The sequence below is a fragment of the Plectropomus leopardus genome, chromosome 21, assembly GCF_008729295.1.
Source record: "Plectropomus leopardus isolate mb chromosome 21, YSFRI_Pleo_2.0, whole genome shotgun sequence".
Taxonomy (NCBI): domain Eukaryota; kingdom Metazoa; phylum Chordata; class Actinopteri; order Perciformes; family Serranidae; genus Plectropomus; species Plectropomus leopardus.
Window position 1 is genome coordinate 7689330 of NC_056483.1, and position 23788 is coordinate 7713117.

General features: G+C 40.3%; 1 protein-coding gene across 1 annotated transcript in view; it reads right to left on the reverse strand.

Annotated features, from left to right (window-relative positions):
* plxdc2b (plexin domain containing 2b) overlaps positions 1-10580 on the reverse strand; it is a 101601-nt gene extending 91021 nt beyond the window's left edge. Inside the window, exon 1 of the mRNA XM_042510878.1 lies at positions 10002-10580. Coding sequence (XP_042366812.1) covers positions 10002-10095 — 94 coding nt within the window. The 5' untranslated portion in view covers positions 10096-10580. The remainder of the gene's footprint in view (positions 1-10001) is intronic.
* Positions 10581-23788: the final 13208 nt, after the last annotated feature.

A 23788-nucleotide genomic window follows, 5' to 3' on the forward strand; every position in this document is an offset into this window, starting at 1 on the left:
TGCATGTTTGTTTCTGGCTGCAAGCAATCAGCAACAGCTATATTAGTGAGCACCCTAATGGTAGCTAGTTGATGATAATCAGGCAGCGTTAGATACTTAACTTGCTAGCTAGTTGAAAAGTTGTCTACTTCCACAATAAATAACATTATTTAGGGACATCTCAACAAGTATTAATCAAGATCAATAAACCCAATCCATGCATGATAAATGTGAGTTTTACAATTCTTTATGAAAGTTAATTATTTTCCACCACATAAGAAATTTAGTCATGTGAGCGACAAAAACACTCTTTTCTTGAGCATCCTTCAGCCTATAAAGCCTAATATTCAAATTAATCAGAGATTTTTTTCTACTACACATAGATAATAAATCCATGAATGTAAAAAGAGCTTATTAAAATTGGTTGTAAAATGTTAACATTACAGTGCTTTTTATTCAGATAAATAGCAGCTGCCATTTACTTGCATAGAGGAAAGTCTTGGCCTCTTTAATCTGGCAGCCCCACTGACATGTGCTCCAGCAGCCAATGAGGCATCTATGTTTTTATACCTATGAGGACAGAGATGAAAATGTGCTGCAAGTGCAACTCCCATTATGAATGAGCTGCCAACTGGCCTCCTGTTTACAGCTCTGGGATGATCTCAGCAACCAGTTAGGGAGGTGGACAGCTGGAACAAGTGTGTCCAAAACTGCATGATCCAAACAAACACACTGACCTCCAGAAACCTTTGTTTGCTTCTGGGAAGAGTCCTTTATCCTCTCATTCTTGGCAGTTCTGATTCCTGGGGGGTCAAGTGATGAAGCCGAGCAGGAGGCCTTACAGATGTATTATAAGAACTGTGTTGAGTCTTTGTGACTCATTCGACGAGTGAATTATCCCAAACAAGTCGCAGAAAACAATGTTGACCGCTTCCCTTCCAACAGTGACAGCTGACCAACTTTAATTCCCTGAGGCTGCAGGGCCCATAAATTTGAGTCAATTTCAATTTCTGTTACATTTAGTGTTTCAAGACATCAACACTGAACCCAATAAAATATGCCTCCAAGTATGTAGAACAATATGTCCACCAAAGCAGCCCAAGACAGCAGCAGTAACCAGTTTACACATCCTGAAGATCTGCTCTGCCCACATGAATTATAGATGTGAGGTGGCAAACGGAAAACAACTTTGATGGAGTTATCAAAGTCACAATCCATTCTCTGCCTTCTCTCGCAGAAACACGCTTGTGCCTGTAAATCTTTTCATTTCCACCCCAAAATGCTCCAGCAAGTCAAAGTGTTGCACTGTGAAGAAGCTGTTGCTGCGGGGCATGCTTGTTCTTTGTCAGGATGAGTTTGGGAGGGGAAAAGAAACTTCTGGACAGGGGATGGGGAGATATTTTCCGGGCAGAGTAACAAAGGCAGCGCTGTTGGACTTACAAGCAAGGAAAACACATCAATGTCTGCAAGGGTTCGCTTGGCACGGCTCAAAACACTGTTTGAACATTCTCAAGTGTGTGCAGCATTAGCAGGCTAATCATGGCAAAGACTACATGTTACACCAGGTTTCTTAAAAGGAAAGAGCAACAACTGCATGTTATAAAACTGTAATTGATGCCTTTTAGAGTGAGGATGCTATTAACATGATAAACAGACCAATAAACAGATCAAACTGAGGTCAGAGAGCAGGTTAAATGTAATTGCACCCACTAAAGTAAATGAAGATGTTTTGCATTTTGCTGACTCAATCTACCGCATATAACACAAACAAATCAGTCACAGGTACAGTAGGGGTAATATTCAAAATGTAGTGACTGGCTGTTAGCTAAACCCTGCCTCCCTTTATTACAGTTGCAATGTCTTTTGAGCTTTTTGAATCAGTGGGTCCTTGATTTTAGACAGAGGAAGACAAAAGCAGCTTCTGAATTTGGGATTTTTTTGAGGTGTCACACTGACTTGTTTTTAAAACTTAAGCCTATAAATGCTTCATAAATATACACTTTATTTCTACATTCATATGACATTATATTGCATAGACTGTTTCCAAAAATGGGATGAAGCCTCTACACTTCCTCCCAATTTACAAGATTGAAACCAAAACGTACAGATGCTGCCATGTTGCTCTGGTGACGTCATTTGTGCAGTAGCGATTGTGGAGCACCGGTATCGAGTTCTTGCCCTTACAGCCACCTAATAACGAGCACCTACACTGATAGCAAGCACAGTGACTGGCACATACAGCTGTCAATCATGATGCCAAATCCCCTTTAAGCAACAACAATTAAAACCAAATGTTTCAGAGCAGAGGTTTTGTGTGCACTTCCTGTATGAGCCACACACTGTAGAAGCAGTGTCAATGATTTAGGTAATTTCACACAGCAGCTGAACGTTTTGGCTTTATGTGCCACTGAGTAACATTCAAGGGGATTATCAGGGCCCCGTGTCCAATGCAGTATCCAGCTCTCTTTATATATCCATGATGTACCTGAGCAAATTGTTAGCATCTTCACAAGTTGACGATGCTTGTAGAAAACATGGAAATAAATATTGAAGAGCTAGTTAGTCACCGTATTAAGTATAATCAGGAAAAATCAATATAGTATGAAATGCTTCTTGGCCTTTGAAAAAAACAACTCTGTTACCACTGCAAAGTTAGACAGCTAGATAGCCTAACAATTGCAGCTTATGTCAGGGCTGACAAACACACCTTCAGTCATCCCTTACACTTTTCATCACAGGTTTGGTTTTCAGTAGTACCATCGCCTAAAGTTTGAAGGTGCTATTTTTTAACCTTGAGCACACAAGATATTCAACTTAAAAATCACCTTCACAGGCATCTGTAAAAATGGCTAAAATAATATCCTAATGGTATCCTTGTTATTAAAGCACAATGCACATGGTTTCACCATGTGAATCTAAAGCTCACCGTTACTAAAGCAGGAAGGGTTTAGTGAACGGTCAGTTCAACATTTCAGAACAAAATTCCAGCACAAACGCCAAAACAATACTTATTCAATAACTCAAGGAAACCCTGCGAAAGCCAGTTTTTCTTTTCACAAAATTAGTCAAACTTCTGAAGTGTTTCCACCAGACCTTTTATATCTGACAGGAGCATATGTAAACAAGACTAAGAATCTGACCAAACCTTTGGTGCCAAATTTCAATCTGGACACATAAACTATGAGGTCTGAAACTCAGCCATCTACCTCACTGGCGGCTGTTTGATTTCAAACAGTAAAAGCAAGAAAACAGCAGAGAGAGAGAGTGCATGGGAACTGACAGCCGCAGATACAGAGTGTGAGAGAGAAAACTTTCACACACAGTTGCACATATAGGCAAAGGCATGTAGCAGCATGCCGTAAACCCTGTGAGTGACACTTGCTTTTGTGGGACAAAGCCAAGCTGGCGCTCCTGCTGGGCTCAGGATATGAAGCCTGCTTCAGGGTGGGGTGACAGCCTCCTCTGGCACCTTATCTTCTTTCAGCATGACTGGGCGGCCTGAAACACCATGCTCTCTCCTCCTTCATGATAGCCATGCATGTAACACTTTGTTCCCCTATGCAGAGCTGCCGCTTTCAACTTTTTTCAGCAAGCGCATCAAATCTTCGGATTCTTTTCATCATTTCAGTGCAGGCGAGCGTGGAAAAGAGGCAGGCACCGTACGTAATTTTCCCATCTGCGGAGGCAGGTTTGTGTTATGATGCGCAGCTAAAGTATAGGCACCTACAGGGGTTTGTGTGTTGAAAGAAAGAAAATCAAACCTTCCTGTTTTCTTATATAATCAGAAAGGACATATTTCTAATCATTCTGCAAGTAATTTCTGTTTTTCGCTCTCTCATCTGACACAAAAAACACCTCTCCAACAGGTCCGCTATGTATGAAGCATGAAATCACCCCATCTGTGTTTCACATCATTACGTCTCCGAGATGTTTTAACGGGCTTTAGAGAACAGGGACCACTGTTACAAGCCACACAGCTGAGTGCCAACCAGCCAGCCATTTTATGCAATGTTACCCGTAAATTCAGCACTGTGTGCAGCACTGCAACTTTAGGTTATTGTTGTCAAATACCAGGTATTCACTGGTGTGCGCCAAGCTTATAGGTGCCAGGGTTTAACCGTCTTTAGGCATGCTGTGATCTAATGAGACATTTAAAAGATCCAGCATGAGACTGGCCAAGGAAAAGACATTATACACATTATTCAATTGTCCAGCAGTCCTCAGATTACAAGCAAGACAAGACAAAAGGATAAGAAAGCTTATGCATGTGACTGGTATTAACATGGGCCAGATTAGAAGACTTCAAAGGAAAAATCCACCCTCAAAAAGCACTTTTTCCTTTAGATAACGTCCATGTACACTGAGATTTCACTTCATTTTAACAGGAGAAACTCAGTCTAACAAGAAAGGAAACTAAACTATGATACAGAAAGAAATCTATAGAGCAATTTAATCACATTTACAGAAAAATAAAAATAAAATGCATGTTTGGAAGCTTCAGTGGGCATTTAAGTCACCATTATCTCACTCCTACTTGTCATAGTTTGATGCTTTGGCAGAAGCTTCTGCCCAGCATTGTGCGTTATATCTTGAAGCACGAGGTCGGTTGGTAGATTTAGGGACCAAACTACCTCGGTAGGGTGGGGACAAGAGCAACTGATAGAAGTCATGTCAGTCAACTTACGTCACTAATGACTGACGTAACAAAATAACTCAATGTTGACTTTTAGTTTCAAACAAACACCAATCTCCTGGGTCAAAGTCCTATGCTTGTTGGACCAGAGGACTTTCGCATTCTTTATACTACGTCCCAATTACTGAGGACATATAAAAATGACACGGACAGATTTGAGTTGAAAGCCTGGTGCATCTCATACAGATGCTAACGGATGCTCATGTACCCATATCTGATGCCAAGGGCCACTGCCCATGTAGCGTGTTTTGACGCCCTGGGAGAGATCCACAGTTTTTCAAACTTAGCAATGTGGGTAAAAAGCTTTTTTAAAGATACTTCAACTTTTGTTTGATTTCTGGCATTTCCAGTCTTTTGCTGTCAGCTGTGCTATCACTGCTTTGTGTAAAGTTATCATTAAACTAGATAACTGAGGAGGAAGTGAAATCTATGAATATATCAGAATAGTCACTCTTATGACTCTTGCTCATACTGGGATCACTTTTATAGAGAATTAAGAAGTGAAATAAACTATTTCCCATTTTTCTGGGGATGTCATGGTCTTTAAATGCCCTCAGTGTCAAAGAGTGAAAATAAACAAAGAAAACAAAACCACATAAAGAGAACACAAATTTGTTTGCAGTGCTGAGTTCAAGTATGTTTGACATAGTGATGCTGATTGATTATAAAAGGAAATAACAAACAGATGCAGATGCAAATGAGGCAGGCAAAAATAAAGTAGATACCGTACCCAGCATGCAAGGAGGGATTTTCCTTTCATAATCCTACCATTTATTTATCCTAATATAACATGCTGTTAATCATCACTCATTCTGTTTTACAGTGTAATATTTTTTATTATGCAGCTGTAAGTCTTTTATCGTGCGCCGTTAGGCTGCTCAGCAAAGAGGGGAAATTTTCAAAGCCTCCTCCCTTTCCTCGTTATCTCCCCAAACTTTAATCTCCAGACAAAAGAAAAAAAACAACTCCTCCCACCTAAATGAAGACCATTTTACTCATTTCACCCCTTAGCTAATGATCTAGCATCTCTGATATGACAGCAGTCCTCAGTCAACAGGATGATGCTGCGGTACTGGCAGCTGCGGAAAAGGGATGTTTATCATGAATGGAAAGTGCTTGTCATCTCTCGCTGCACCACTGACGTTCAGATCTGTAACACTCGGTAACGAGGCCGCTGCTCTTGCCTCTGACCTTTTCAAAGTTGCTTGACAGACAAGATCCACAATTTTGCCTCTCTGAACAAACTAAATAAATCACAGAGAGTGGAAGATGCCAGGGAGTAATTACTGATAACTCTGGAGGAGCTGTGCGACAATTGGAAGTGAAGGAGCTTTTGAACCACATGAAAGACAAAGAGAAGAAGCTAAAGAGGAGCTTAACAGCGCTGGGTTTCATTAACTAGTGGCCTCTTTGCTCTTTGTCTCTGAGCCTATTGAACTCTGTGTGCAGCTCCGGCCCTCTCAAGCCGTCAGACTGAGCTTCTTCTCAGTTTAAAAAAGCCCAGAAAGCTCAGCACTGAGGGCCAGGCGTGACTAATGCAGGAGCCTGGTGCTGCTGTTGCATGCTGGTACGGGGGGACGACCCTGCATCCCTGCCTCTACGATGTATGGCATGGCCCACTGTGGCGGCATACAGGGCTGCTCATAAACCCAAGCCGCCGCCGTCACCACCCCTCCTTGTCTCTCACCCCCCAACACACCCACCCCGCCCCCGTCATCCATTCATGGCAGATCCTTTCAGCAGGTCATTCAGAGGGCCAATAAAGAGGCTAGCTCATTCTGTCTGTTCTGAAATGTGCAATGTCAGAAAGAGGGGAGAGACGAAGGGGGGAGGGAGGGCAGATTCCAAGAGGGCTTACAATCTCTTCACTAAAGTAGACTAGAGCCGGACCTCCCATTTTGTTCTCGGCAGACAGTTTATGTCGGGAATCATCCCTTAAGCATGACCAAAAGAGGAGAGCAACATGGCAGCATTTGTAATGAAAGGAGACAAGGTTTGATATTAAATTGGAATCCTTTCAAATATCTTATCAATTCCTTTTAGGTCGTTTGGTTTTTGAGAAACCCTAACCCTAACCCTAAAACGTTTGGTTTGTACTGTGTATGTGTAGTATTGTATCCAAACCACTGTGATTATACTGCGAGGAAAGGGTGTAAGGCTCTATCACATTTTTTTGTCACTTCTCTGTTATGCACTCCAACATTCAGTGCTGGACTCAAGCTGTGTGAGGGGCAGGGGCGAAATTGTTGGGATTAAGGGATAGGGACTGGCTTCCGGTTATGGTAAAGACAAAGCAATCAGGAAACATATGTTGAGAAACGTTGTGGCAGTTGTTTATTTCAAGGTAAACGTTGTCAATTTTTAACCAGCTCTGCGTCATCACACATATATGACATCACACATATGAAATCAGAGACTCTTACATAGGACAGATGCTAAAGTTTGGTTGGAAAGATAATTAGTTTGACGATATTTAAATGCTTAACAACATTAAAGTTTCACGTGTGAACAACCTGCGTCGTGTTAATATTATCATGCTTTGCAGAGATTGGGTTTTGTTCTCCATACTTTAACCACTAAAAGTCATTGTTTTAAGTCGAGATGACTTTGGCATGAGACGTTTGGAAGCTGGTTACTGAACAATACAACGTAAAACACACAAAATATCAACATCTTTCGTTAGTTTTTCATGTTGAATTGACACTGGCATTAGACATTGTCCTGACATTCAATTTTGGTCACCAGACATAAAAGTCTAAATTCAACAAAATATCAACGTCTAACAACGCTGTTGGGAAGCTGGGGTGTTTGATGTCCACCCGTGCCGCCAACATCCAGAGCTAACTGCTCATTTGCTGGCATAGGACCAATGATGCATTTAAAACACTGTTCAGCTGCACATACTGCAATGACACAAAGCTGGTTGACAGCCAGCAGTTTCCCTTTAATCCTCATCCCTCCACATGCATCTGATGTTTTATCAATAATCCAATTTTTTCACCTCTGCCAAGCTTAAAAATGTTGTGATATTCTGACCCTCCAACATTAATAAAAAATGCACAAAAAGGTGCATGGACAGAAATGTAATGTTGATGCATTAGCACATGTTTGGAACGATGAATTCCTTTGTAGACACCTGTAGTGTCAGAGAGAGGCAACGGGAACTAACCACACAATAAATATTCAATGTGGGGATTTGTTGGCTAGGAAGATAAAGGAGTGCAGGTATTCTAATTGATTTGAAATCATACTGGCTATTGTAACCATTGTCCCAAAGGTCAAACTCTTTGAGAGCACAGCCTACTTGCTTCTCTGCACCTCACACTCCTATGTGAGTGTGTTTGTATGATTGCAGAGGTAGCTGCTGGCAGTATGATGGATGAAGAAGCTGTGAGCGGGTTAACTCTCTCCCAACCAAAGAAACACAACTCTGAGCATCCACAGCAAATGAAATTCCACACAAAACCACAATCTTAGCACATTAACAGCCCTCAGCACAGGCTTTTAAATCAGACCGCATCATTACAAGAGGAAAGACTTTCTCTCTCTCACGCTCTCTCCCTCTCTCATTCTCCTATCGCATATGCAGACACACTCCAGACTCTAGTGGAACATCTCTTTTTCCACTCTGAGAGAAGCACCGGGGTACAAATTACCCCCCAAATCAGCCCCAATTTTGTGCCACTGGTGAGCGTATCAACGGGTGAGCATCACAGAGCCACAGACTGAAAGCTTATAAAAAAGAAAAACGATGCACCGAGCTCACAGGATGTCATGTAATTTCACCCAGATGTGCTTCACAGCTCATCTAAGTGAGCAACCAGACTTTTCACATTTCAGCCTCTGCTGAAGCTGCTGAGGCACTTTCTAAGAGTCTTTTCTGGTAGTGAATGGTGCATTATTATTTTACTTCCAGAGAGTGGAGGAGTCCACCTGTGCTCTATTAATAAAGCCTATCTATGGAAGCACAGGGGGCTGTTCCTACAGCAGAGTGGAGGTCAGTCTACGACAAGGGAAGCACCTCGCCCAGATATCTAAAAATACTGTCCTACATACTAAATGTGTTCAGCTTGACCAAGAGATGGAAAGATGGAGGGCTCTGAGAGGAAAATGCCCTGTTTTTTAATGGATGTTTTGAGGAGTTTTTCTCACTCTGCAACCTCTAAAACAAACCTCATTCTGATTCAGTTTTCCCCACAAACACACACACACATGCTGTTGTTTTCCAATACAGCACTGATGTGAAATGAGCCAGAATGCAGCAGCAGCCCAGCAGATTGATTGAATTCATAAATAAGACCGAGTACGACTGTGTGAAACTAAAAAAGTGTGTGCGAACAGCCGCACACGGCCGATAGCATCTTTCCCAAACAGAGCCATACATTCCAGTCACTCTGTGGTCTACTTGCACACACACGGGTTTAATTTACAGTCACTGTCAGCAGCCGAACATTTCTCTAACCACTATCTGATACGTGATGAAAATCCGCTGCCAGCAATAAAAGCTCTGGGAAACAAGAGCTCGCCTGTGTGAATAGAACCAACACTAGCATGAACCTATTCCACCGTCTGTCAGGGGGTCGAGCTGTGTGTGTGTGTGTGTGTGTGTGTATGTGTGTGTGATGGATTGAGATTAGTGGGCTATTGGTGCACACGCTGTAGCTTTACAGTAGAGATATTGTTCACACTGTAGTCCCTCCAGTGTCTCATAATCAGGGACATCAAGATGGACAGAGCGTGCAGGTTTCCCCTGCAGGACTTCTACAGAGAAAGCACCTGCACTATGCAATGCTTACTGATTTCAAATCTGCACAACAAAAAGTTCCAGAAGGATGTTACAGGATGTAGCAGAGAGGAAAATTTAGTTTGAGATTTCCATACCCTCCACTGTTCGCTTTCACTGTATTACTACAATATACAGTAACAATCAGCTCAGCCTGAGGTGGAACTGCATGTGCAAAAAGGCAATTAACTCAAACATGTAGTAGTTGTGAAAATATGATAATAAGAATAAAACAAAGTGTTTGATTCAGGCAGAAAAAAAGGAAGTTAGTAGGTCATGATGTCCTCCACTACATAGACAGTTCCTAAAAATAAGATAATGAAAGAGAAACAGCCTTTAGGGTGTCTGTCTTCTCTCTTTGTTGTGCACACACATATAAACTACAAAGGATGCAACTTGAGCATAAAGCAACATCATTTTTATGCAGAAGCGACGCAAAGTCCACCTGTGTCTGAAAGCTGTTTGCATGTTGTGCAGACACTTCTGCATTACGATCTGAAGGATCTGAACTCAGGTCTGGTGGCTGTTTGAGGTGCTGCTTCTTACCGTTACTGGCTGTGGTCTCTGCTCGGGCATCCCCCACACACTGCAAAACTAAAACAACTCCAACGAAAAGGTCGAACGTCTTCACACCCGCCATATCCAAGTTCCGCCGCTGATTTCTTCTCAATATCTCGTTTTTAGAGAGTGTCTCCGTCTTCCTCGTGCACCGACACCGCTTCCCCCGCGGACTCCGTAACTCTCCTGCCTCTCCTGCTGCTTTTAAAACGGAAACCTGCCTGCGCTGCACTCGCTGCACTGAACTGTTTTTTGTTCCAGCGTGTGCCACACTGCGCGCTCCTGGAGAGTGTAAACGCGCTCGTCCTAACAGGTCTCCACCTCCAAAATAAACACAAAAATAACACCAGCAAAAAAAGAAGAAAAAAAGTTCTCCACTTAAACGTGCATCCCAGTCCGACACACTGGTCTCATCCCACTGGCAGGAGGAGCAGTGTGTGTGTGTTGTGGGCTAACGCGCTCCTGGAGAAGACAGTGCGCTCCCTCCGTCATCAGCTCCTCGGAGCCAATGGCTTCTTCTTCTTCTTCTGTTTGATGCTGTTGTATGTGCAGGAGAAGAAGCGGAGGAGACAAACACACAAAGCGTTTCTCAGGCTGCCGGGGAGACAGTCGGGATTTTGCCTTGAGATATTAGCTGCGCCGTGTCTGACAAGCAGCTTTTGATTGATGTGGAGGGATGCGTTTGGAGCTTCAGGAGCTGCTGCTGTAGGCCTCCTGTTTGCCAGCAGACAAAAGATGTTCAACATGCTGGACTCATTCCTCACAGAGCTTTGTTTTTTCATTGACCATGAAGGCTGTATTACAGGTTTAGGTTTAATACTTGCTGTTTAGCAGTCAGTATCTAGTTCTGATTTGAGCTATTTATGTTATTTTACTTATTTTCTCCCTCTTTGAGTGCCCTTATGTTTGTTTTTGGGATTCTCTTTTTCTCTGTAATATATTAACGCCCCTTTCACCTTTACTGCACACACAGGTGATTGAACTGTGAGGGCGCCCTCTTCAGGTGGAAGATTAAAACATTAACCCTTCTGTTTTGTTGACTAGGCTATAGGCTACACTGCTGTATATCACAAAATGATTATAACTGCAATTTAAAACAACAATCAAAGCTCAACATGTAGAAAAGTATTGACATGGTGACATTTCCCTTTTCCACAAACTTGGTAAATGAGCACAAAGCCTTATTATTACAGTAAATATGTCATGTTTTTTTGTTATTTTTACATTTATTGTTATGTTTGGTGTCACCTGATGAAGGTCTAGTTACTAAAACAATGCAACACATTTCTTTCTCTTGCAAGTCAGACAATGTGCAGGAGTTTGCCTGCCAATGTTATACATGTAGTCCAATCACCAGAATAAATGTTGTTATTGTGCATTTCTGCAAACTACAATTATGTTTAATCCATATGTTTCATATGCAAAGAGATTTGTTGAAACCTTAAGTTTCTTTACATTTCAGTTTTATGTTGTGACCACTGTGGTTAATGTGTGGTTTGGTCTAGGCACAAAAACCACTTTGTTAAGGATAGTAAAACATCATGTTTTGGTTTAAAGTATACACTTTTGTTAAAAAAGTTCCCACTTTGTTGCTACAAACACAGCTGGAAATATTCCAAAGTGTTCCCGGTTTGGGAACCACAAACACGGCTGAAAATGTCCCAACTGGTGGTTAAAATTACATGGTTTTATCACTACAACCACCGCTGGAAATGTCCCGATGTGTCACTGAAATATACCTGGTTTGATCCCCACAAACACGGCTGGAAATGCCTTGAAGTGCCGTTTAAAGTTCTCGGTTTTATAACCACAAACACAGCTAAAAATGTCTTTGATGTGCCATTAAAAGTATCTGGTTTTGTTGTCACAAATGGAATACATATAAAAAGTACAAATGTATCATATCCATGATTTGCAGAAATGTACAAAGCCAACATTTTCTTTTGCAGCTGAGCTGATGTATGCTTATTTCCTTTTGTTTGTTAAAATTCTTTCGAGAGGTCTGACCTTCCATTACAGCTCCCAAAAATCCAGACACAGAAATGATTTGGAATGTGGAAGAGGAAAAGCTAAATAAAAAGTACCGAGCCAACACCAATCACATACACAGCACATGTCCATTGTATTTAACAGTGTCTTTACAACAAACAGAAAGTGTTGTTTCTTGTAGGGGACCTCTGAAACCTATCTGTTAAAAGTTGTGTTTAGAGGCAAATCTTATAAATCTTATAACATCATCATGTCACAATTTTGCATAAAAGTTTGGGTTTTTTCAACTGTTAAAGGGGGTATGGGGGATCAAAAACAGGAGAAAGGGTTAATGGATAGATGGGAATTTTTACTATTACTTTCTTTGTAATGATGTGGCAAACCCTGATCTAGAGAAGCCATTCGTTCTCTTCACTGGTTGTGTGTTTTCAGTTTTCTCAGCAGCAGCCAGAGAATGTAGAGGGAGAGCTGGGAAACCTCTCATGTGAGGACATTTCTTTTTCTTTTTTTCTTCCTCATTGCTTAGTTTGTGCTCATTTTGCACAGGAAGGATAACTTGGACCACATGCTTGTTCCAATTAAGACACTCGCTGTGGGAATTCAGGAGCTGCACCACAAGTCATGGAAAAGCTTAAAATGGAGAGGAAACTCTTGCATAAAGGACCACTTTTATAATTTACTTGGCTGCACGTTGAAACTATAGTTTTTTATGCTTAATGGATTTTCAAACTTTCTTTAGTGGTCAAAAAAGTAATAAAAGTCTTTAAAATCGAACCTGAGGGCCCAAATATTGTGGGAATGTTTGACAGCACTACAGTCTGGCTCCCAAATGAAAACAGATCAATAAATAGCAATCACTTCACTAGCTTTGTCCGCAATTAGTCATTCTCTTGATTATCTTACAGAGTGGCGACTGCCAATAAAGTCAGTGCAGCCGGGATTTGTTCCTGCACAAAACAGCCACAGTTGCTGCTTTATGCCAGATCCAGGGGAGTGTCTTTGATGGTGCGACATGACCCGAAGATAAGCTTCAGTTTGTCTCTTTTACTTTATTTTATTTACCATTTATGGTAAACAAAGTCAACTATATGTGCTTTTGTTTCTAAAAGGGCAAAGGGAAAGAGACAGCATAGCAAAACAACAACAAAAAAACAGCTTAAATTAATCAAAATTCTAATTAAAAATGTAATTGTAAAAAAATTTAATGTAAATAAAATGTTCTCTAAAATGTTAAATGTTCTCTCCAGTTAAGTTCTTACACGTACTTTAACAACCATCAATCTGCTAAAAAGAATCGACGCTCCTCATGAATGCAGAACTTCCATAAGAATATACACCTTTTTAGGTTTTCCTAAGAATCAGTTGAATAAGTTGCCTGTGGACCCATGGCTATAATACAAACAGGAACTACTAATAGCTAATTCGGCTTATTTTTATCGGTGTCAAAATGTAAACAGATACAGGCGCAAAAGAAAAAACGAAGCTAAAGTTGCAATAACTCACTCCACAGCAACATCAATCATCAAGGTATGTCAAATGTGTTCGTTTTTCGACTTTTGTCGAAATCAACACTCTGAAGGTTGTCAAAGGAACAGTGCGTAAGATTCAAGGAGATTTAGTGGCATCTAGAAGTGATGACTGCAGATTACTTCCAGTGGAAACTTTCCCAGTTAGAATTCCTTCAGTGTGTTTATCTGCAGAGGTCTCTTCCTCTCCAAAACATGACAGCAAGGTGATTAAAGCCAGTAAAAATATTGAAAAAAAGCTGTCTCACATGACAAATCAGTGTTTCTCCAATGCTGTTTAAGGACAGGGTTGAAAATGACAGCCAGCCACCAGCCAAATGCTGGAAAAATATGCAAGTGGCTAACGATGACCAACGCAAAAATCCCAATGGCCAGTGTTTAGTTTGTCCATTTTGGCTTACTGTAGAAACACGGCAGAGCAAAATGGCAATGTCCAAGGACCAAGAACTGCTCTATGTAGATATAAACGGCTCATTCTAAGGCAACAAAAACACAAAGACATTAATATTCAGGTATACTTATTATTCAGTAACATATTTATTATATTTATATTCCATTTTGGCCAATATATCGGCTTAAATCCTTCACACTGCACCTTTAAGGCCAATATCTGTACAAGCACCAAAGTCTTCAGGATGAGGTGTTTAGGGATATGTGAAAACTCCTCACCCAGATTTCAGATGCAGAGGAAGCAAGTGAGTGACATGCTTTTTCTTTCACTTCCTTCTAAAATAGCTCTGGGAAACGTGGCTAAGATCATAAGACTCAAATAAATATCTGCTGTCAGCGCCTGTCCATGATAGTGTCACATCCACTCTCACATAAATCTCAAATCACCCACGCTGTGATTCGATTAACACACACCTCTTGTGCACTCAAAGGGACGTATATCAAACGTCTGTACAGCAAAAACATACAGTCCCGCCCAAACAGACATAAACCATGCCGTCTGATGGCTTTCGCTCATAAAAGGAGACTGTTGTTGACAAATGCAGCACCGTCATTTAAACCATAAAGCATCTTTCAGATCACGCAGTCCAGTATCAGGATGAAACAGGATTTAGTCTTGGGGCTAGGGAAGGATTCTCCATTCAAACACATGCACTTTTACCCCCCCTTCTTTTTTTCTCTCCCTCTCTGCATCTCTTTCCAAGCACTTTAATCATCCCAGCAGTTGAGACTCAGCGGCCACAGCTCCCCATGCAGTCTCCTGCTCTAATCACCTTGTTCCACAACTCCAGCGAAAAGAAGCCAAGCCAGTCCTCAGATGACCACTCTGAAAATCTCTCTCTTTATCCATTTTTTCTCTCAAAGCATCTTCTCTAAACTCTCCTTAAGCCGTTCCTTCACAAACCTTCTGCGACTCCCTCCATGAGTGACGTAATGATCAGTCGCAGATGCCGTGAACTTTTGCTTGGCTGGAGACCACGCCGCACTCCTCTCCCCAGGGTGACCGTAAAGAGCATCAAAACGTCTGCGATGAAATTAGCAAAATGAGACGGGAGCTACATCAAGGGATTTAGATCTGACGGGTGATGGCAAGTGTAAATTTTCCAAAGAGTGCTCTCGTGTAGATTCGGGTCCCACTTGTTGAGTTGCAGAGCAGCATGTCACCGCAGCATTTATGATGCCTGGCCACTTAATAAACAGAGAACAGAGTGAAGTCATAAACTGAACACACTGAGGAGAACAAGCTCGGCTCTGTTTCTGTCTTTCCATTATAGCATTGCCGATTATTAGCTTTTCCTTCTCGCAATAATATTAACAAGACCTGAAAGAACACAATCATCGAGCCTTGCTTTGAGTGGAAGTTTGGAGAAGGTTAGCTTTCTTCCCTTATTTGGCTTAATTTCTTATAATAATAATAATACTTTTCTACTCTTTCAGGCTTCATACTTCTCCTTCACTTCAGCATCATATCTGTCCGATCTTTTCATTTATGTCTGCCTGTGATCCACGAACCAAGTAGTTGTTGGATGCAAGAATATCACCTGAGTAAATGCTGGCATTGTGTGTTTATGCAAACCATGGATGTGTTACATCTGTATATTTCATTTAACACAGGTATGTCGAAAGTATTTCTTTAAATTTTAATTTTAATGTTGTGACAATGCTGTAGTTAACGTGTGGTTAGGTTTAGGCAAAAAAAAAAAAAAAAACATGTTGAAAACAACTAATTAATAGTTTTTGATGCTATAAACATGGCTGGACATGTCGTCAATGCTGGTTTAAAAACAACTGCTTTTGTCACTACAAAAAAGGCTAAAAATGTCCCAAACAAATAATACCCACTTTTGTTGCTACGAACACAGCTGGACACATCCCAAAAATCACCCTCACCCCTGGTCTGCTGCTGTCTGCAGCCTGGCAGTTGCCTCACCTTGTTGTCACGACATTCACCATCCCCTCTTAATGAGAAACTCAGTACGATTGACTTGGAAACATCATTCATTTATTAAATTTTAAAAAATGGTCATTTTAACAGTGTGCTGGAAAGCCCTCTGAGGCAAATTGTGATTTGTGACATATTAAATAAATATAATTAAATTAAATTGAACTGAACACTAGTTTTTATTGAGTTATGAATACATTTCAAATGAAATCAAACAAAAAAAAGACATATTATAAGATATAAAATGAAGTACAATATTTTTGTACATGTGTCTCTTTTTTCCATGATGGAAAATTTGTAACTAGTCCCTTTTTAAAAATGAAGTCAATAAAGGGATCTGAAAAAGTTCTAAAAGTGCTAGGTTGTAATTGAAAATAAAAGTCGATTCATGGCTCTGCTCTAATGACCACTCTAACAACTTAAATTGGAGGCAGGAGCAATGCAATGAACTGACATTTCAGCAACAACATGCCTCCTCCAGCAGCTGTGATGAAGAATTTTGACATGTGGAAACTACTGAGCTACACTAGCTTTCTTACCAGCAGTCACATATTGATCCAAGTCTGATATGTAATTCATTGTATTTCCAGTTCATGGCAGAATAAATTACTCCACAGCAGTTGTCTGTCGCTACGCAATCATTCTCTAAGGCCTCATTTGTGTATCTCATAAAGCAAACAATAAATAATAAACTTCTCATTAATTCGGCAATTTATTATGATATATTGACTTCTCTGTCAAAGAAACTTAAATCAAGCATCAGTGCTCAATGAGGGAATGGTTTAATTGGTAATTGGCTGTACAAGGCGCATTAAACACTCTTTACAATTTCTTTCAAGTCATAATGAAGCTTTGCTGTTAGACACAGGAAGCAGTTAAGATGCAGATAAAACTCTTTACGACCCCAAAACCCCCATTGATCCAATCAGAAGCAGCTAAGGGACGCCTCCTCTCCTCAGCTTCCACAAGAGGCCTAGACCTGGGGAGTTTTTAGAAGAGCGGTCAGAGGACAGCCTCCTGGGCTGATGGCCATCCACTCTCGCTGAATACAGAAAGAAGTAACAAACATTTTCCTCTGCAGTCAGCCAGAGAGGATGAGAGAAGCAATTCAGACCTACCATTGCAAAGAAAAGGAGGTGAATTTCACCTTGACCTGACTGGGCTGGTAGGGTAACCTCAGTCTCCAGCTGCAGGCGGAGGAAATTGGGTCTGTGGGCTGTGATAGCAGGTTGACAGCCCAGAAAAGGAAGAGACCTCAGGGGAGTAGTTATGTAAATGAAGAATCAACTGCTTTTGACATAAGTCCTTAAAGACTGTCATTCCTGAGCATTTTCATTACAGGAACCTCTCTGAGTGCTACACAACAAACAAAACAGTGACCTTTAGCTGGACTCTGTGATTAACCAAACTCTGACAACAATAGCTCCGGTGAGAAAAGCTGACTAACGCTGCCTTTACCAACAACAACACAAGGACAAAGGCTGGCGGCGTGTTGCAGCTCTCCTGTGTGCCATTCATTCAACAGCACGAAGCTACCAGAAAAACGTTCGCCCCGGGACAAAAAACATTGATAGCTGCACATTCTCAGTCAGCAGGCCGTCATGTGAGAGGGTGGTATTGTTTGTATGGTGGCATGTTAGTGGAAAAGGTTTTTGTTTAGGCTATTGATTGTAGGTGAGTTGGGTCAAATGTCACAGGGTTGAGCGAAACAAACATTGATGTAGAGGCTGCGAAACGACTTAGTCAGTGTTTTTTTCCCAGAGGGAGACAGAAAGGTGCTGTTCTGTAGGATTGATGGCTTTGCAATTATTAATAATGGTACTATTGATAAAACTATTACAAGAAAACAAAATGACAACTAAAACTGCAGAGCAAAAGTCTGAATTTGTATTATTTCTACATAATCAACTAGACTATTCCTTATTAAAGCAACATTTTGGGGAATATTCTTATTTATTTAAACAATAACAAGCTAGATGGGTTTAAGGTGTTTGAGGAGCTAAATGATTATTCAATACTGTTTTACAAATGCACAAATAAAACGTTAAGTTTTAAGGCTCACATGAAAACGGCATAACAAAGACTGTTTAAAGATTGCAATGCCTGCCTGGACTCGAGAAGACAGATAAATGCTATAAAACCTATAAGATGTAGACAATACAGATGCGGCACTCTGTTTTGGACAATATTTAAGACAAAACACATTTATTAAAAACAAAATACTTCATATTTACTGTCAGTTAGAACTAGTTCATTCTGATCATCAGTAGTTAGTGGTGAAAATCAGCAGAGACCCCACATTACAATATCATGACACAGACGTCTTGATGCAATATTGTTGCGATTTTAAACCTGTTGTGTAAGGCTGAGTATTATGATAACACATATTGTATGTTTCATTACCTTGTTTCAACTGAAAATTATGTCCCCAAGAGACAACTTTGTCACCATTTGTTTTAACTAATAAGTTGTGAATCTGTGAATCAGCCTTTAAAACCAGGAAAAAATAGCACTTATTATGTGACAATGTTCAAAATTTGAGATGATATCGATACAATATAGATATATTGCCCAGCCCTGGTTCTTAATGCAGCAGCTGATTAAGTTCAACAAAGCCTTGGACAACTTTTAAAAATGTAGCCGTTTGTTGTTGTTGTCAATTAATTCATTTTATTAAAAAAAAAAACACCCGGCATCAACAGTTAGCTAAGAAAGTATTGGACTAGATAGGTGAAAAGTAATGAATATTGTGTGTGGGTGCTAAATTAGTAACGTTAGCTTACCTGCTGCTATCCGCTCCGGTGTCCTGGGCAGCCGCCTCCGGATCGGTGTCGGGCTCGGAGGCGGCAGGTGAACAGGTGGCTGTCGCTGCCGGGACCGTGGGCCTCTGCCTCGGTGTCATACTGGTGCTGAGGTCCTTTTGGTTGCTGGTCCGGTTCAAGTCCAGGTGGGACAGACAGCTGAACCAGTGACGTTAACGGTTACCGGCTGCTGCTGAGTAATAACGGTTAACGTTCTACTCGCGAGCGTCAAAGCCGTTGACGTTACTCACAGTTAACGTTCTACTCGCGAGCGTCAGAGCCGTTAACGTTACTCACAGTTAATGTTCTACTCGCGAGTGTCAAAGCTGTTAATGTTACTCGCAGTTAACGTTCTACTCGCGAGCGTCAAAGCTGTTAATGTTACTCGCGAGCCGACCGTTGAAAAATGTTGATATTATGTTTTTTCGAAGTAAAATGTCTCCTCTATCACCTTTTTTTCGACCTTTCGTCTTGCTGCTCAGCCATTTTATATCCATGTTTGTTTGGCCTTTACGCCGTCTGGCGCCTATTTTGGCTACAAACCTTTGTACACGTTTCCGCAATCCAAATTCCCACGGTCACCTGACTCACCGTCATCAGAAAGCTTTGTTTTTTTTAAATTTTATTTTATTTTTATTATAGGCTATAGCACATTATACCGACATATGATTTGTTTTAAAAATGAAAAAACGTAAAATACATAAAAAGGTAGAAACATAAAACAAAAACAATAATAAACATAACATTAAATTGTACCAGGGAGATTTAAAGCATACATATATACCTTATTTGTTTTAATTAGATATCAATTTTCCGATTATTTGAGAGGTTTTAATAGCTTTCTTGTTTGTTGTTATCTTAGAAACACCATGAAGCCAAGCTATCTGTTTCTGTAATGTTAGCATCTGTTACCCTCTGTGACAACTTCACATACATTTCTATGACACGATAAGTTTTTATATGTTAAAACAACTTCCAAAAAGTGAGATTCAAGTCCAAACTCAGTGCTTACCAAAAGAGGTTTCTGCTGTTTGGTTTTGTAGGGCAGAATAGTGTGTCAGAGGAAAAGGCAGCAAGCCAATATAAGGCGAGGGCACAAACAATAAAACAGTGGAGCAGCTCAAAGGCTGAAATTGATCCTGTGGCCCTTTGATAAATCTCTGACCCAGAATCCACCTACAGACTCAGCAAAGACTCCACAGTGATGGAGAACGAGACTAAACAGTAACGACACTGGAGATTGTGTTTATCCACGGTCTGAAAATTAAAGATTCATAACTTGAATTTAAACCAATACGAAGGAACGGGAGTGTGTTTTGATGTGTTTTTGACTAAGTGCAGGCTCTCAGAGCACTCACATGAAACAACAGATTTACTCTGACATCTATTATAAATGAGATGGAGACTCCAACTACCTCAGTAGTACCTCTATTTATAAAAACAGGCCAAAGAAAGGAAAACAACTTGTTTCTGTTCCCAATTATAGACTTTGACAATCTATTGATGTTTAATAAAACACCAGTAATCACAAAAGTCTTTTCACAGCAGGCATTTTGAGTTAAAATATCATCATGCAAATCACAGGTGTTCCTGATAACAATGAAGACTCAGCTCAAGTCCGGCTAACATTGAAACCTGCAACTGCATTACTTTTCTTGCACTGCTTTCAGACAGCTTTCACAAGCTTTTAACCCTTTGAATCCTAAACAAATTGGTGCAATTTCTTTTAAAAACGAGGGGAAAAAGGCAATAAGCAATTTGGTAAGAAATGATCCACAAATTGCAAAAAAGGAATAGATTTAGAAAATGATTTTGAAATGGAAAAATGTCTAGACTAACAATAAAAAAAAACCTACAGAAAAAGTATTTATAATAAGCATAATTACATATTTAAAATTATGTTACAAAATTATGCTACACTTTTTCAAAGCCTTGTTAACCCTAGGTTTTTTTCTATTTCTTTTTTTTATTTTTCATTTGTTTGTTGTTTTTACTAATTTCTTGCTTATATCTGGGTAATTTCTTCTTTTGTTGCTCAGTGTCCTCTTCCCGTGTTTTTTAAGGAATTCAGACCAGTTTGCTCAGGTTTCAAAGAGTCAGCCCTTTTATTTACGTTAATTTTGGGGGGTCAGTGTAATTTTATAAATATTGGAATATAAAGGTGGAGAAATGGACAGATAAACAAGTGAATGTAAGATTTAGCAACGTGCACTGCAATGCTGGGAAGACGGACCAAGTTTGTGCACATCCAGGTGAAAATATTGAGGTGCAAAACAAAGCATACTTCACTGCAGGTTACAAAGGAAGTCTGCACACTGTAGGCTCCAAATAAATAGTTTATTTCTTTTTTCTTTTAAGGCTTTAAAGGAAAAGAAAAATAAACTATTTATGTGTTCAGACTTCCATTGCAATGTTGGGCTCATAATTAGGGAATAAAATACCAATCACATCAAGATTTTATTGGTTTCAGACATCAGTTTAATACCATGACGTAGCAAATATCTTAAAAATCAAATTAAGAACAACAACAGAAGATAATGTATTGAAGACATTATTTATGCAGCAACATCCTATAATTGCATCGGCTGACGTGATTTTGAAGGAATGGTTGGACATTTTGGGAAAATCATTTATTCGTTTTCTGCCAAGAGCTAGAAGATCGATAATACTCTCGTGTCTGTGTGGTAAATAAAAAGTGAGAGTTTTGGAGATGCTGCTGGTTATCTTTTGGACAGAGTCTGTCCAGTCGTCTTTATGCTGAGCAGGTGGCTGCAGGCTGTTCAGTTTATATGTGACAAACAGAAAAGTAAATAGTGATCTTCTTAAATGACTCTTGGCAAGAAGAAGAATGAGTCCATCTCCAAACCTGAAATATTGTCACTTCTTATTTGTTTATTTATTTGAGGGTAAGAGTGAGCTGCCAATCTAAATTGATGCTCTATTTAAAGGAACAGTTCACCCTGAAATGAACATTTTTCCTCTTGCCTGTAATGCTATTAATTTGTCGAGATTGTTTTGGTGTGAGCTGTTAAGTGCTGCAACCTTAAAGATGTCTGCTGTCTGATGCACTACAGATCAAAGTTGAGCTGGTCTCATCTTTTTTTCAGCGCTTCGATGATGCGAAGGTGGCGAAATATGAAGCTAAAACTTGGCTCAGACATTGATTTTAGGCATTGCTATGTTTTTTGATCGACTGCAAACTTTAGATGATGTTCAGTCGAGGCTCTTGCAGGTAGCAGACACTCACATGGTCACGCTGTTGCTGTGTTGCTGGTAGTGTGAACACAGCATTAAAAGTTGGCTCACGAGTTGCACCCAGTGCTGGACCTTTCGTTTTCTAGGCTGTTATAGATGCAGCGTGTATCCTGGCCCTGACCGAGCCACGATTTCTGGAAACAGACATTACTGTTGAGTTTTTCAGACTTTTTTTTTCTGTTTTTGAGCACTTAAGACCAAACGCTATCTCATTCCCTTATAGTGGAGAAAAGGCAGATATTTCTATGGCCAATATCTCCAACACTCAAACAGCACTATAGGTAAGAGGAAAAATATGCATTTTTTTTTAAATTTTGAGGTGAACTATCCGTTTAACATATCTCACCATACAGAATATGGCCTGAACATGTAAATCATCGTACTGACGGTCAAATATGAGAAGGCCGTAACTGATGGCATGTGTGATGTGATACAGCTGAGCGCATGACTTAAGACTGGTCATATTTATAACTGACTGGTTTAACTGTGCTGTTTATGGTCCATCTGCTCGGTGCTGGTTGATACAGAGACTTGGAGACTCGGTTCATGCAACATACAAAGCAGCCACAGGACGCTGACTTGTAATGGATTTTAATTTGCAAATAAAACAGGGGCAAACTATTTTATTTGGACTAGTGGGGATTAAAAAGGATCGCTAATGAAGTCAGGACTCCATTTGGAAGCTCTGTGTGTTCAGCGGACTCTTTCAGATGCAATGAGCTGGATGTTTTCTGCTTCTGCCAGCACTAAAGAAAACCTTTAATCACCATGCACAAGGCACTCACAACCTTTCCAAGTTACAACATAAACTGCTACACTAGCTGTACTAAGTGGACAAAATGGCTAAGTGTGGTTTTTGTTTTTTTTTGGATTTGTGCTGATGCTCATTTTATTGTTCATTGCTGGATATTAAAATGTCTTCTCCTGAAAATGGTTATTTTTACGGTCTCCCATATATCTTGGACTATTTAAAAGAAAGTCTGACATTATTCTCTTTTGACGGGAGTGAGATGAGAAGTTTGATATGAACGAATGTCCATAAAGTTACAGCTCGTAACTGATGATCTTATCTTAGCATACAGAGTGGAAAAACTGGGAAATATAAAGTGTTTCCGGGCAAGAAATACAACTTGTTGTTTTTAGGGGGGCTGCCAATTGTCAAATTTGCCAAAATTCCTACGACCCTTAATCTAAAACATGTCCCACTGGACCGAAAGCCCATTTAGCCAAGAGCCCATTATCCCAAAAACAAACACCCATTGCTCCAAAATCCTGTTTCTATGAAAATACACATTCTCTGCAGTTAGACAGATCACCAGGGAAAAAATGCATTTAACTTTTCTTTAAAGTACAGATATGTCACATTTGTCAACAGCTTTATGGTATATGTGTGGTTAGGCTTGGGCACAAAATCCATTTAGGGTGTTGTTAGGAAAATATTGTGTTTTGGCTTAAAACATCCGAGTATGGTGACAAGTTCAGGTCTGAGAAACACACCAGAGTTTAGTGGCTCAAACACCACAAAGGGTCAATAAAAACATCCAGGAAATGTGGCTCAAAGGGCGATGGGAAACACTTGCAAAGGCAGGGTGGGTAAAAACAGCTGGGATGAGTGGCGCAACAGCCGCTGGGAAACTGAAAGTAACTGCACAGAGTGTGTATTTCTGGAGAAACAGGACATTGGAGCAATTTTCATTTCTTTTGAGATAACACGTTGTCAGATAAATGGGCTTTTGGTCCAGTGGGACATTTTTTTGGAATAATGGGGCTTTGGCTGACTTCCTGCTGCTGCTTCATATTTACAATACTGAT